A 15,760-nucleotide genomic window follows, 5' to 3' on the forward strand; every position below is an offset into this window, starting at 1 on the left:
GTTTCAGAAGTAGGGATTTCCAGAATACTAGCAAGATGAAAAATTAAGGACAAGCTAGACAGCCCCTCATGTTTAACCTTTCTGAACCCCACCCCCTCCCCCGTATCTTATACACTAGCACTAGCATGTGAACAAACCCCATCCACTAGACGAAGCGCTAGAAGAGTGCAACATTTATAACAGGACTTTTAGCTTTTAGAAAAACTGTGGGAAACGTTACAAATTTAAAGGAAGGGCCCCATGTTATCCAGTATAACACAAGAAGTGTTTAAAATAGAATGGTTTTTGCGAACCTTTGGCATAGTTCCCATTATTGCAGAAAGTCTCTGTTAAAGGTGTAAAATTAATAATCATCAATAAAGTGTTACTAAGAGTTATAGTGCAATTGTGAAATTGTCTTTTTGACATTTGCAGGATCTGTGGGGGCACACGTCCTAAGAAAGCAGAGTTTGATAGCACAGTCTAATAATTTTTTCTAAAGAATTTTAAGCAGAACAAGTGTTTATGTGACATCACTTTAACAGGGAACCTCTCCTTCTGCATATACTGGATGATTTTCTTGCCAATTGTTTAGTGTATGTAAAGTCAGAATTTATTTTGGTAAGATTTAATAATTTAAACATTTTATGCATTTTAGATCACGAATATCAGTTATTCTGCAAAAGCCAGTTGAACATAGTTCTAAACCCAGAAACTTTTGAGGCCATTTCTGATCTCATTCTAAAGAAAGTCAATTGCCTAAATGAAAAGCTATCTTCTAAGTTTCAAAATCATACCTGAAGGAAGCATGCAGATAGCAGTGTGACAGTTAGTTGAACATAATAACTGCACACTCATTGTGGGTCAGTAATTAGAAGGGCTTACAAGCAGGGATCAGGACACCCTGATCAATTTCTACACATTCAGGAACTTCATGGCCCGTACTGGTGTCAAGTTATAAAGAACTCCCCCTTAACCCCAGTAAAAAAAAATCTAGTGATTATCCCGATGGTCAGTTGGTGAGAAAACATAACAGCAAAGAAGGGCAAAAAGGGGTTTAAGTTGAAAACAAACAAATTTGCTGTTTTTCTTTGATGTACACTGATCGAAGTTATAAATTTTATTTTAAAACCAAACACTTCATAAGACTTTTGTTAGTTCAGCTAATTTCCCATCAATATAAAATGCTGAATTACAGAACTCTGAATTAAACTGATTGCAAATCGTTCTGTTCAAAAATAGCATATTGTTCTTCTACAATATTAACTCTTTTGGGCAGTACCACGCAGTTTGCACCTGAGGTGGTCAGAACAAACTCACACTTTTCTTGTTAACCACCAAGTTTTTCAGTGTTTGACAAACATCCTTCCACATAAGCCCTAATGAAATGGTGGCTGTGTGTGTGTTAAAAGTAATCCACAGTAAAACATAGATTGTACAGTGCATTACTGCTACTAAAAATGTGAAAGGGACTCAATGTGTACATGGCCAAGTGGTCCCCTTTTCACGTTTATTCAATTTTAAAAATTTTAACTGGAATGATGACACTACATCAAATTGACTAGCTCACTTTTCTGTGGATGAAATAGACCCTGGATGTCTCTACTGCATTCTAAAGCAAAACTATGTCTCCAGATTCCACCTTCCCCAGTACTATACTTGTCATGAACATGCAAGTAGTCAGGACTGCCTACTTACAGGTCCATTTACTAAATTAATGGGATGAGGGAACACGTTCCTAGCACTCACTGCTGGGCATTCTGAAAGGAAAACTGCAATATTAGAACACCGCCAAACAGGAGGTATCACAGGGCGACTGCAGACAAGCTGGTAGCACTTTTGTTCTAAAGCAGCGTATACACTGCAAACAAGCTGACAACATTGAGTGCAGCCATACGCCTAATTTAATTTCGACTGTTGACTGTAATGACGACATGTACCACATATCATTGGCTTTTCAGGAGAGGGGCACCCATGACCTGTATGCACACATCGAAGGCAGTCAAAGTCAGTATGAGAGAAAAAATCTTGCATTATAAATTTGTATAAAACTATAAAAACACAATTTCTGATTACTGCACAATGTATCCAGGGTAAATTGTAAATGATAAAGAAGCTTTTCACATTTATTTTAAACTAGCTGATTACCTGGGTATTTATTTATTGCAATCTTATATTATACAGAAAAAGGAATCAAATAAAGCTATAGTTTTAATTAAAGAAATGTTTTTTTGTTTTTGTTTTTTGTTTTTAAGAGGTTTTAAAAGTAAAAGTACAATATACAATTAAATTAACCTAAATTAATGGCATATGTTCCAATGCTGTTTTAAATGTTTATTAAGAACATCCTTTGTAACTTTAAGACAATCTAAAATTTTGTTCCTGAGATGTAAGTGCACCTCTGGTCAGTTTCTATTAGTTTGTTTTCAATAAAATATAGTTGTAGAAATGTTGGTGGTTGATCTGACAGCGGAAGTAACGATCCCGCTTTATGGTAAATTTGCCCTTGCACCGTGAATGTGGATGGAAATCCAGGCTCTTGAACAAATGATGTGGCGCCAAATGATGTCATTTGGAAACATGAGTTGTATTTTCTGATGTTATCAGGAAAATGCTTTGACTATGAGGTATTTGCTGATGTGTAATTCCAGTTCTTGTGGTGTTGTTTCTAGTTGGCGTTTGACATTCCCTTTTTTGCAGCAATTACCAGGAGACTCAGATTTAAACTTCTTGGCTTGACAGTTACTACAAACCATTTCCATTTTTCCCATGGTAACACTTGCATGCTGCCAGTAGTCTATATGTGGATCATAGTGGAATTCTTCCAATGCTAAGCTAAAATGTTGTGCAGTCTGTGTTCGTCTGGCTCTCTCTCTTATTTCCTGTAGTCGGGTCTCATGCTGTTGTACCGTCTCTGAAGCTCTGGATGTAATAGTTCTCTTGCGCAGCGTGGCAAGTTTCTATTCTTGTCCTCTGGATTTTCTGGTCTACGGTGTTGTTTCATTTTTTTTTGCCTTTGATTGCACTCGGCCAATTGCCTTATGTTTTCTAGAAGGCATTATTACAGGCCGGAAATTTGTAATATAATCCAAAAAAGTATGTAAGCAAAAGGCACACTGTCACTGAGCAATACACACATACATACACACATACATGCAAATATACCTCTGACATATACCACAGCCCTGTACAAAGATCAGTGGTGCACTCACATGAGACATATGTCTAGCAAGTTTGGTTGAAATGTCTCCATGAATTTCCTAGTGATGACATACATACATACATCCAAATAAAGCTCTGACATATAGCACAGCGCTGTACAAAGATAACTGGTGCACTCACATGAGTCTCAGTCATATGTCTGGCAAGTTTGGTTGAAATGTCTCCATGAAGGTGGAACATACATATTCACACACACATACAATTTTATCTATATATAGATATGGTTAAGGTTTATACTGCTAAGAGTCACCTTTTGATTTTGTGCAACTGACCAGTCAATTTAACTTTAATAATAAAAAAATAAATTCAACCTGCAAGTTACTTTAATAAATATGTTACTTTAACTTGTAATAAACAAGCAGAGTACGTAGAGAGCATCTGCACCACTGAAAATGTCCCAAAAGGAAGCATAAGGAGGGGAAGGGTGGGGAAAAAAAAAAGCAAGAGTTGGGACAGATGAGTCAGACTCAAAGCTGTAAATTCCAAAGAGGAAGCCACAACTAAACCAAGGCAAATCACAAAAACAAATGCACAAACTGTAGTGGCTGCCTTGTACATAAGCAGAAGCAAACACACAAGAAATTCAGCAACAAACATCTAAAGTGGTTGTGCACCTTGTCAGGCCAATATCGGCTGGGGGGCTGAAAATCAGTCCTGCATCATGAAAGCATTTCAATCTTGCTTTAAATCATTGTCTTCTGTTGGCAGTGGTAACCCCCAAAAAACATGTACAGCCATCATCGCTTTGCATCAAAATGAATTTGCATGCAAAGTAATTGTTCCAGAGATGAATGCACCTAAAAATATTTAGATCATCAAGAACTTCAAAGGTGAGAGGTGTGCCCAGCATGTACCAGGACTGTCCCCTCCTGTGGAAACTGGTACAGAATAGTTTTCTCTTATGAAACCTCCGGGGACATCTGAAATTTAAATGTCAGAAAAAAGGGAAAAAAAAACCCTACCACGAGTCCTGTGCTGTGCCAACAGTTAAGCATCCTGGGACAATCCATAAGTGAGGTTGCATCTCACCCAAAGAAGTGGGTTAATTTACAATTCTGAACAAAAACACTGCCATAAATAAATAGTATTAAAGAGGTCCTTGAACAGCAACTTCCCCCAACAATCCATGCATAACTTGGGTTATCTGTAAATGCTTCAGGGTGACCCATGTCACAGGGAAAAAGTGGCTCAGAGATCAAGACGTTGATATTCTGGACCAGTGGCCAGGAAACTTGCCAAATCCTAATCCCATGGAGAACTAGTGCTCAAAAAGCAAGTGGACAGGCAGAAGCCAACAAATTGTGATCCAAGCACTAACAAGATAAGAATGAATCACCAACAGTCAGGATTTAGCACAGAAGTTTATATTTAACTGCAGAAATTATGAAGAACGATTAACAGATGAATTATTGACTCCTTGTAAAAATGTGGTGTATTTGCCATTTCAGCCATTGAAACTTCTAAAAGTTTCTAAAAAATATAGAAACATACAAAAATAATCTAAAAGGGCTGAAGCAGCAGAGTTTGAAAACACATTAGTGTCACTGCCGAAACTTTTAGTCAATACTGTAGATCGTCCATTAATGATGAAAAAAACAGGCATTGGCTTTAAAAAAGATTTAGTACAGCAAAGTACACATGTTCTTTACATGTCTGTGAAAAAAACTCTGCCTCCCCCCCCCGGGGTTGCCTTTTTACTACCATAAGGAGCAAGAGACAAGGGACAAATAACCTGATTGGTTGCTTTTTGATTGAACACAGACAATGCTCACATATTAAAGAAATAACAAACATCAACCCATATCAAGTAACGTGCTGCATTACTATGAAGTTGTCTCACTTATCCAATCCTTGCTTCTCCTAAAAGTACATCTTGTCTTTGTTAAAGTGAAATATTTGTAATCTATTAAAAAAAATATAGACTCCAGTGCATAGTTTAGGGGTGTCAAACCCTAGTCCTCAAACCCCAGTGTATAAAGACATTTTTCTAACAGACTAGCAAATTTAGTTGGAATATCTTTTTTTAATCATTTTTATTAGAATTTTCATAAACACAATACAGAAAACATAACGTTCTAAAACAACCTAGAAAACAAATAACATAATAAAAAAATAAAGTAATTATTACAGAACAGAGTCCACATAATGAAATTGAATTATATATATCTGAATATTGCATGGTACCTACAATACAAAATTTAGGGGAAGTGGACTAAACAGATTGTGGACTAAATCTTATATATTATTTGTAAATTTAACAACCACTGCCTATGACAGTTGTATAGAACTACCTAAAGAAATATAGATCATTGTAAAATGTAAGAAAGAAAGAGAAAAGCCAGGGTATTTGCTTGGTGTGGCCATATATTGAAAACAATATACAAGTTTATTTCAACTTTCGGAATATACAAAACTTGGAATTGCAAGTGCATAACATACAAACAATAAAATTACTTTACAAGCAAACCCGCTGTGTCCTTCGAGACAGGGGTTTCTTTGCTTATTAGCTAGACAATTTTTTCTAAATGATGCACAGCATTAGAACAAAATGCATCCCGAGGAAGCCTTGTCAGGTGAAAGGCGTTGGTACTCATTTTGTTCTAATGCTTTGCATCGTTTAGAAAATACTGCCCAGCTAATAAGCAAGGAAACCCCTGTCTCGGACACAGCGGGTTTGCTTGCAAAGTAATTTTATTGGTTGTATGTTATGCACTTGCAAATCCAAGTTTTGGATATTCCAAAATTTGGAACAAACTTGTATATTGTTTTTAATATTTCGCCACACCAAGCAAATACCCTGGCTTTTCTCTTTCTTTCTTACATTTTTCACTGATATTGCATCAGGGTATGTGGCCTCACTTGACTAACAGAATCTGATTAGCATTTTTTTTTATTTTCACATTGCCTAAATATAGATCATTGCATATTAGGACAGACCATGTAAAATACCCAAAGTAGAATATTTAAATCGGTCATAAATACGTGCTTTTTCTCGTCGGCATCATGTACTTGTTCTATGAACTTATGCCATACCTGCAAAAAAACGGTTACTTGTTGATCTGCCCTTTCTGATTCAAATAAACCAATAAACATATAGTGATCCAATCTTTTTGCCTATGCGTGTATCAGTGGGGGTTGACTGCTCCTAGCATCAAGGAAAGATTTTAAAAAAGTAAGAAATTACGGTTTACATACAGTTAGGTCCATAAATATTTGGACAGAGAAAACTTTTTTCTAGTTTTAGTTCTGTACATTACCACAAATAATTTTAAATCAAACAACTCAGATGCAGTTGAACTGCATATGAGTTGAACTGCAGACTTTCAGCTTTAATTCAGTGGGTTGAACAAAAACATTGCATAAAAATGTGAAGAACTAAACTATTTTTTTTTTTTTACACAATCCCTTTCAAGCTGAAAATAAAATGTTAACGTCGAATACTTGGTTGAAAACCCTTTGCTGGCAATTACAGCCTGTAGTCTTGAACATCACCAGATGCTGGGTTTCCTCCTTTTTAATGCTCTGCCAGGCCTTTACTGCAGCGGCTTTCAGTTGATGTTTGTTTGTGGGCCTTTCTGTCCGAAGTTTAGATCACCAAGTTTCCTTTTTGAATGGATATTTGTAAAGATTTTAGAAGTTTTAGTATGTCTGCGCACAGTGCTTACTTTGTATGCCTACTATGTCTATGACTAATACCTAGCGTGTCATTAGAATAAAACAGTTTGTCTATTATAGCGTTAGTGGAAACAGTAGATAGCAGGCAGGATGAGAACAGTAGACAAAGTAAAGATTCAAAAAAAAAAAAAAAAAACACACACAAACATGCACACCACATCCCAGGGCACAGTTGAAAGTTTTATCCATGTGTACAGTGTAAAGCTTTCAGCTACCAACTTCTACAAGATAAATAACAGCTAAAAATAGCCAGTTTCAAACTCACATCGTATACTACTATTACTGGCTGCACAGATATTAGGAAAATACAGGAATGGCTTGAAGCCAGAGTTTTATGGGAACCTTTTGTCCATATATAGGAAAGAGTCTAGTGCAGTGGAGCCCAACATTTTTTTTATCTGGGGGCTACTGTTGACACTGAGATAAAACCTGCAGGCCAAAATGCAAAAAAACATTAAAAGACATATGTTTAAAAACTAAAAACTAAAATCGTTTTAATTTAAAATTAAAGTGTTTCTAGTTACCATAACGTACCTGCACCAAATAAATGAAATGACAAATCAAGAATTTCTGCACCTACCATTTGATGCTCATTTTATTAATGCAATATTTTATTAATAAAAGAGACAAAACTAAACCTATCATACAGAGCTGGCCGGTCTTATTTTGCTCTCTGCTTACCATTCCCATACCCAAGAGCAGAAACTACATCATACAATGCGTCCTGTTAGTTATAGGGGGACGCTAACCTTCTTTGTACCCTAAAATCTCTGCACTGGATACTTTCAAGAAAACGTAATTCATGTGACAGATAGCCAAGGGAGGCATGATCTTGCTACTACATCATCCGATCTTTACATCTTCACATTCCTGGGAAAGTGGGGTTCACAGGAGGTAAGTGGACAGCTATGTGTGGCAGGGTAGCACAGTATGACATGTATAGTTTTTGTATCATGTGATGGCGCCGTAGTGATGACATTTTTAGGGGGAGTTAATCACAAGATTCCCTCACTTGCAGTTACAATTCTCTTTCCTTACAGAGAAATTGGGGTTTATAGAGAGTAAAGTGATAGCTATGTGTGACAGGTTAAAAGTATATGATGGGTATAACATTTAAAAGCATTTTTCTACTGGCTCACACATTTGCAGTTGCTAACATCCCTCTGTTCTAGAGAATTACGGGTCACAGAAGGAAAGTGGCCAGTTATGTGTAACAGGCACCCCACCAGCCGCTCAGTCCCTCACACCGCAGCGTCTGCAGGTTTGACTCTAGGGAGCAGTGAGTGGGCACTGAGCGTCTGCCCTTAGGCAGGGTTCTATGGCATGAGGAAGGGGTAACCGCACCGCAACCTCACTGCCATTCTTTCGGTGCGTGCGTGAGAAGGCTCGTGTAACAGTGACGAGGAAGGCAGAGAGGGTGGACGGGCAGTCTGAGGTGTTCGGCGGCCATGTCAGTTCAGGCTCGGCATCAGGGTTCATGTGTTTAGCATTTTTATTGATGGTAGACCATTTTGACTTGGTCATTTTAAAAGTAGCTTGCAAGCCAAAAAATCGTGGGTACCCCACATTACCAACAATATTAAATTACAAAGCATGTAACATCTGAAACCATAAAATTCTTCAAAATACCAGTTGCAAATGATGCTTCACTTAATGATTGTGGATAAAGTTTTCTGGCAAGTTTCTAAAATCCACTTTCTTCTTTAGTCTTGGTTTAGAATGTTTAAAATTGGATGTTACAGTTAACACGCACACACTTTTATATCAATATGGGAAAGAAACAGATTGGATTTGTAGGTTCATACATCAGTCTTTTGATTTCCATCATTCCCATTCACCATTTTGAAGGTGAATTTGTGTTTGCTAATATTATTTGTCTTTGTAGAATGATGACATAATATGCAGTGCTTTACAAAGTACATAACCATGCCAATAACGGTTTCACAGGTGGGTACATATTCTCATGTCCCTATTTATATGGTAGGGACATTATATTGTGTATCCAATTTCACAGGGTGACCATACAAACTAATCAGTGACAGTTCTGGGTGAGATTTAAATCTAGAGCCCTAGCATTGCAAAGGCAAAAGTGATAGCAGTTGAGCCAATTGTGCGGCTATCTGTTGAGGAGACAATTACCTGAGGTTTACTTTCACTACTGTACTGTTGCTTTCACCAACACATGATAAAGTCATGCATCTAAGGTCCAGCATGACAACACAGACCATAGAATATAAAGGAGCCATTTAAACAGATGTCTTGCATTAGGCCCAAGCAAAGGGAAAACCTCTAGCCAAGGTCAAGCAAGGGGCATCTGCCAGGTAAGATCCAAGCAATTGTTAAAAATATAATTGAGTGCAGTATATTTCTGTAATAAAAAAATAATTATGTGTGTAAAATTCAATTAAATTCCTTACTGAGTCAACAGCAACATCCTGTCATCCCTACACACATCAGTATAGATGTGAGGAGGGAAGTGCAGCCAATTAGACTCTGCTAAATGCAATGCTTTACAGTGAAAACAGGTAGAAGAAGAACAGAATTAATTACTTGGAAACCAGGTAATATAAGCAGCACAATGGCACCTTTATAAAGCACACCCTCTCCCCTTAGTTTCCGGGTTACACCCAAAACACAAATCAGTAATTACATATACAAATTAAGTGTTCTACCCCGCCCCTTTTAGCTGGGTGCACCACCCGACACTTTTCAGTAATCAACTGGCTGTTTTTGTGTGGTTACAGAAAAGTTGGGACACAATACAGGGGCTGCCACCACCTGCTTACAGCTTCTTTCCACCCAGCATGAAAAAAATTCTGGGGGGGAAAAAAACACTGAAAATTACCGTAGTCTCTACAAAATTTAAAACACAATATTTTATACCAGATTACATAAAAAAAAAAAAATACCTGCAGCAGTTGGTAAGGTAAAGTCACTTCCAGCTCAGCCAGCCTGTGTGCAGGGTCTTCTTCATCCTCTGGTATATCCAAATCTTCTTTAGGAATGGTATCCCATTTACCTCGATGAGCTACTAATTGATGAACTAGTTCATATTGCTCTGGCAGTGCCAAACTCACCAGAGTTTGTTTCCCATGCCTAAAGTGTATGCGTCTTCTCCTACAGGTTTCTGGGTCACATACTCCAACAGGAAGAAGCGAATCACCCAAAAGTACATTAACTACCTTGCTTCGGGCACTGCAGTTATGTCCCAAAACAAAAATACAGGGTCTGCTGCGTACAGTCAGTTTCAGATAATCTTCCTCTTGTCTCTGAAATGTGATGCTATGAAGATGGCCTGAAAAAAAAAGGATAAACATAATCGAGGTGACTCACTAAGTAGTACTAGTTTGATAGGGTGTTTAATAGGTTTCCCTTACTAAGTAGCAGGAAATTAATATTTTCTCGTTTCCAGTATTACAAAAACAGTTGCCACAATACCTTTAATAAACTGAGTTTAAAGCCCGTTAACCAATATATCTCTGACTGGAGTTTAGCTTTAATTTTTACTCTTTGACTATGAAAAAAAATAAAGAAAAAAAAAGACCCAAAGCTGAAATGTTACAAACAAGTTTAGGACAATTTCTACAAGACTGTGTGTATAAATCACTGATGATAAAATCTTCTTTGTTTATCACTTGCCAAAACAAGACAGACAAGCTATTCCATAAACCCCATGTGATCAATACTCATTGCCCTCTAGGCAATAACAACTTTGAACTATTCATTATGAAAAGCCATACAGTCTAACAAGGTTGCCCAAATGTAGCCTCCCTCATATAAAACTAGAAATCCTGAATACAATATAACTTACAACAGAGCAATTCAAAACAGAGCCAAATAGGAGGTGGTTAAATAAGCAAACAATTCCAATGAAACAGGAAAGGAAAACGTTTTTACAATTCTCATAACACAGAATGTGATGAATTCAAAAATTTGTTTAAAGTATGATCTAACTTTTAAAGTATCACCTTTCCCTCTCCCCTAACATAAAGTAACATCCTCCCCACCAAAAATATCTATCCAGGGGTTTCCAGGCAGACTTGTCTGCACCCCTTTACATCCAGGGGCATTCTGTGCAGTAGAGTCCCAGACTTTATTACAGTGTGTAGACAGGTATCTAACTACTCCAAGGAAATCTTGGGCAGGGGCTACTGTGCAGGATAAATGTACTTGGAAAGAATAGCTAGCCATTAGCTAGCCATAAGAAGAACTTCAGTAACACCAAAGCTACTTTGTTTAAAGGAGAAAAACATGCCTAATATCACATTTATCTTTTCAGTTCCTAAACATCCCTCTCCATGCACTTGAAACATAGATCCTCATGTACTCATTTGTTCCTGTATCAAGTTTAAAAGACAAACAAATGAATGCAACAAAAACACAACATACCTGCTTCAAAACAGTGAAAGTAGCAAAAGCTTTTGTTCACTAAACAGCCCTGTCGTTTATATTTTTCTCCTTATCCAGTCAATGACCAATTCTTTAAAATTTACAAGGCCTTGTGTAACTGGAATGGAGAAGGTGAATCAGTGAACAAGAACCGCTGAGATTTCTGTGACAGCACCAAAGCACTGATCTCCCGCTGAAAATAAAAAGGCCAATAATTTTAATATTCCTAGCAGCTTCTAGACTGTAAGCTCTTCGGGGCAGGAATCTCTCCTCCTGTGTCACTGTCTGGTTTTCTTCTGTCATTTGCAACCCCTATTTATTGTACAGCGCTGCGTAATGTTATTATTAATAATAATAATAAGTGAGATAACGGTTTTAAACGGATATAAAGTTTTAAAGCTCTATTTGACAAACTAGCTTTTGCATTTATTTTTGCTGTATAATAAAAGAAAATTAAAACCCAAAAACTTCATTTTTTTTAGGACTTTAGTTTTGTTTCAGTTGTATAATATTTAAAAGTGTTTATTACATGGCTAGTAATCCAGATAAAAATATGACGGCCCCGACCTGAAGTACATTACAGTCTACAAAATTATGTACGTTCCATTTAGGCAGTAATTTGGTTTGCCAAGTAATTTGGTTTGCCAATTTATTGGTTTGCCAATAAATAGCACCGGAAAAAAATACCTACATCTTATGTGCTATACTACTATATTAATCTACTGTACTTTCCAAATTTTTTGCACTGCAAAGCACACAGCCCTGTGTGTTAATATAGCAGTAAATTACACAATACTGTACCACATATGTGTGAAGGACTAAAGGCCAATTATGTTTCAGATTAGCAACATTGCAGTCCAGGAGCCTGCACCATGAAGGTTGGTATTGAGCCAAAGATGGCAACCAGCACCCCCAACACTATCTCCTGCACCACTGACATTCTGAAATTAAACCGACCAGCTCTCCAGGAAATTCTGCCAATGCACTTTTCTGCTATTCAGCATGATCCCCTTCTGTGACCAAGAGCCCTTACTAAAACTTCACCCTTATACTGAATTCCAACACCTTACACCTCTTTTCTAATCATGTCCTGTTGGGCAGATTGCCTTTCAAAACTTTTCCTAGAAACACATTGGTTACAGTAGTTAGTGTGACAATAGAGAATATCACACATTAAGACCACAGAACCACTGTCAAGTTAATTGCGGTACATTTCCCATGAAATATTCAAAACTGAGAAAGCCTACGTTTCACATGTCTGTCTACAAATGCAAGCAGCAGAACATTGTATCTCAAGGCTGCATGGACAGAAAAGCAAATGCTTTGGCAAGTAAAACAGCCTTTATTTTATGGCATTGGTATGTTTAATGGTTTACGCGGAGTTTGCTTTAAGTTTAGGTTTTCCATTCCATCCCTTGACAAAGTAATCAAACACTCTAGAACTACAGCCTTCTAAACATTATGGAAAATCACAAGACTAGTAAGCTACTCCACGTCAATAACTTAAATTCAATTATACACATTGAACTAGAGACTCCAACTTCCAACTTTGCTGTGCACGACAGCTGGCCAAACCCACTAACATTTAATTATGTTTTATAACAACCTGTATATTACAAACAAACTTCACTGACCACACCTCCACTGAAATGGTTAGAAATACTTCTCAACACCTAAGTAATTTATTACCAAATAAAACAACACATTTGTATGGTCAGTATGGAGTAAAAACTGCCCAAGGCTGACTTCGGATGGGCACTTGAAAACCACATGGTGTAACACTCCTGAGCGTACACTTTACAATTAGGTTACTAGGTTAACACTGGTAACAGATTACAGCTCAAAAATAATTTATTTTCCCTAATTTCCTCACCCATAAGAATGTGAAAACTATGGGAGGCATAAATCTGATAACTTAAAAGCCACAAAACCACAAACTCTCTAAACTTAAGGAAACTATCAAAGATTTATCCCCTCTCACACACAAACTATCCTGTCTGTAGTAGAACAGGCTCATTTTTTCAATGACTTTAAAGATTCTAAGCCAAGGCCTGAAGTTCCACACACAAGGGTGAGATATGCGAGAAACTCATTAACCACTCCACATGTTGTTAAAAGTATTACAGTCTCTAAATCATCCAAAAAGCAAACACAGTAAATTAAATTTACCAATTTACATTCTTTATGTTAACAGAAATTTTCTTTTAAAATTATATGGCATTTTTCCCTTCGAATGAGGTCCTAAATTGTAGGTACCCCAAGAATACACTCACTGTTCTGCTCAAAACTGTAAGGCAATGCATTTGTACTGTCACAACTAAAAATTGCAGTGAAGCAAGAACCAAGAAAGTTTAGCATGATACCTTTTTCATAGCACATAATGCTGCTTTAACAATAGCAAACAAACCCAAAACCATTGAGACATTACAACACCATACAAAACTTCCACTGTATTTTTCTGCAAGATATAACCGTGGATATAAAATAACAGTGAAAATTATACAACATTTCACCCAGGAAATCCAAATTCTTGGTAGAAACGTCGGTCAGGTATCACTGCCTGTAGGCAGTATGTACCCTATGTATTAAAAAAAACAAAAAAACTTTGAAGTACCAAAACTTTTTGGAAAGCATTCGGTTAAGTTAGGATTTGAGGTGAGGTTGGGAGTTAACCACTTCTTCATACTATGCTACCCTGCCTGTTTACTATTCTTTAAATCCCAATTTCCCTGGAATAGTGGGATGTGCGAAACCCAAAATGTAGTTGCAAGAGGGGGGCATCTTTGGCTAACACCCTAAAATTTTATTATTGCATTATCAGAACATAAAAAACTTTTCACATCAAAACAGGATTCAGGTATGGAAAGGATATTAGTCACATGTAACAGGGAGGTGCATTATGATGGTGATGAAAGTTTGGTGGGTGTTAACCACTTGCACCTATATTTTTGTTAACCTGCACCTCTCTGTTCTAGAGAAATGGAGGTTTTTCATTTTCACAAATTTTTATACTTGTGACCTCCCAAATCTGAAAATTCTGTGTACTTTGAAACTTTAAAGTCTTCTGATCAACAGTTTAGGAGACTTGAAGGTTTGACCACAGCACTGCAGAATACGACAAGCAGCCTTTACACACACAACTAACACACTGCGCTGCTGATGACATCATTTTCATAAAATGTGGGCAGTGATGAGGATGGGACACTGGCTGTCCTGTCCCCATCTGCTAACCCATGCTAGACAGAAAAAAAACACAACCTCCTGGGATATTTGTGTCACATATCCCAAGTGGCTGTGGGATACTCCTTCAGCACATTCCCAACATCAAGGAATGTTCAATCACACATGCACAGTGAGATTGGCACTTTTTGGTTTTTCATTTTTAGGAAGTCACCACACCAGATCTCACACCTGTTCAGTGCAAGCTTGGGTGAAGTGAGGAAAAACTGGAAAAAAGAAAATGGCAGCACTGGATGGAACAGTGAGCATCAGAAAGAAGAGGGAAGCTGAGCCAGTGTGGGACTTGCTGGGTTTTATTTGTTGACATATCAAGTAATTTTTTTTTTCACGAAAGTTTCAAGTTACCTAGATATAGCCCTAAGAGGCCACATCTGAAGTTAGGCTGAATTCACGCTGGCAGTAAGGTTATAATTGTTGCTTCCTCATACAAGAAACCACTACTGCTTAAATAAACTGATAAGCCTGAAAAAGAGTGCCAGACTTACTGTGCATGTGTGAGATTGGAAAATGCCAGCAGCTTCCCAGGATGGGTGACATAGATATCCCAGGAGGCCCTGCACTCCCATTAAGTCTTGATAACAGAGGCAGTGTTGCAGTTAAAAAGAAAATAATAATATTTTTACTCTATATAAAATAGTCTACCCTTTTATGTAATGTAAAAAAATAGTTAAGGTCTGCTTTAACTCCTTGCATGATAGGTCAGTCTGTGGATCTTGAGGGATGGTGGGAGTCCACAGGAAAAGAATGGTCCTGCTGCTATGCACTTTTACACAGTTTTAAAAGCATTCAGAAGGATGAAGGCAGCAGAAGAAAATAAAATAAAACAGGGCAACAATTTTTCTCACTAAGCACCAAAGGCTGGACCAGAGTGGACAGGAGGCTGGATTTCTGCTTTAAAGCAGACAGAACCACTATATAAATGACATTTAACTTACTAAGGCACTATTTACAAATAAAATCGTTTCCACATTTTTTTTTTTATCCTTTTGTGATCTCCGGCAGCCACATCCTCTTGTCATGCATGCACTCCAGGAACGGCTGAATTACATTTTTCAGGGGGCGTTTCCAGACAAAAAGTATATTAGACTACGCCCAAATTAATTTAGGTTGAAGTTGTCAATTGTGGATTCTATCAGAAACCGGTTTGATGAGGCAGGAGTACATAAGATCCTCACCCTAAATAAGGACCTCTACGGCGGGATCACCATGATTCTAAAATACTTAAAATTTGGAATTCAAATTACACATCAATGAC

The 15,760-nt window shown here is 37.4% G+C and overlaps 1 protein-coding gene across 1 annotated transcript in view; it reads right to left on the reverse strand.

The window, feature by feature from the left end:
• Positions 1-15,760, reverse strand: part of DSTYK (dual serine/threonine and tyrosine protein kinase) — a 48,894-nt gene that overhangs the window by 31,530 nt on the left and 1,604 nt on the right. Inside the window, exon 2 of the mRNA XM_072424935.1 lies at positions 9,786-10,171. Within this exon, the coding sequence (XP_072281036.1) occupies positions 9,786-10,171 (386 nt within the window). The remainder of the gene's footprint in view (positions 1-9,785; positions 10,172-15,760) is intronic.

The sequence above is a fragment of the Pyxicephalus adspersus genome, chromosome 1 (genome assembly GCF_032062135.1).
Source record: "Pyxicephalus adspersus chromosome 1, UCB_Pads_2.0, whole genome shotgun sequence".
Lineage (NCBI taxonomy): Eukaryota > Metazoa > Chordata > Amphibia > Anura > Pyxicephalidae > Pyxicephalus > Pyxicephalus adspersus.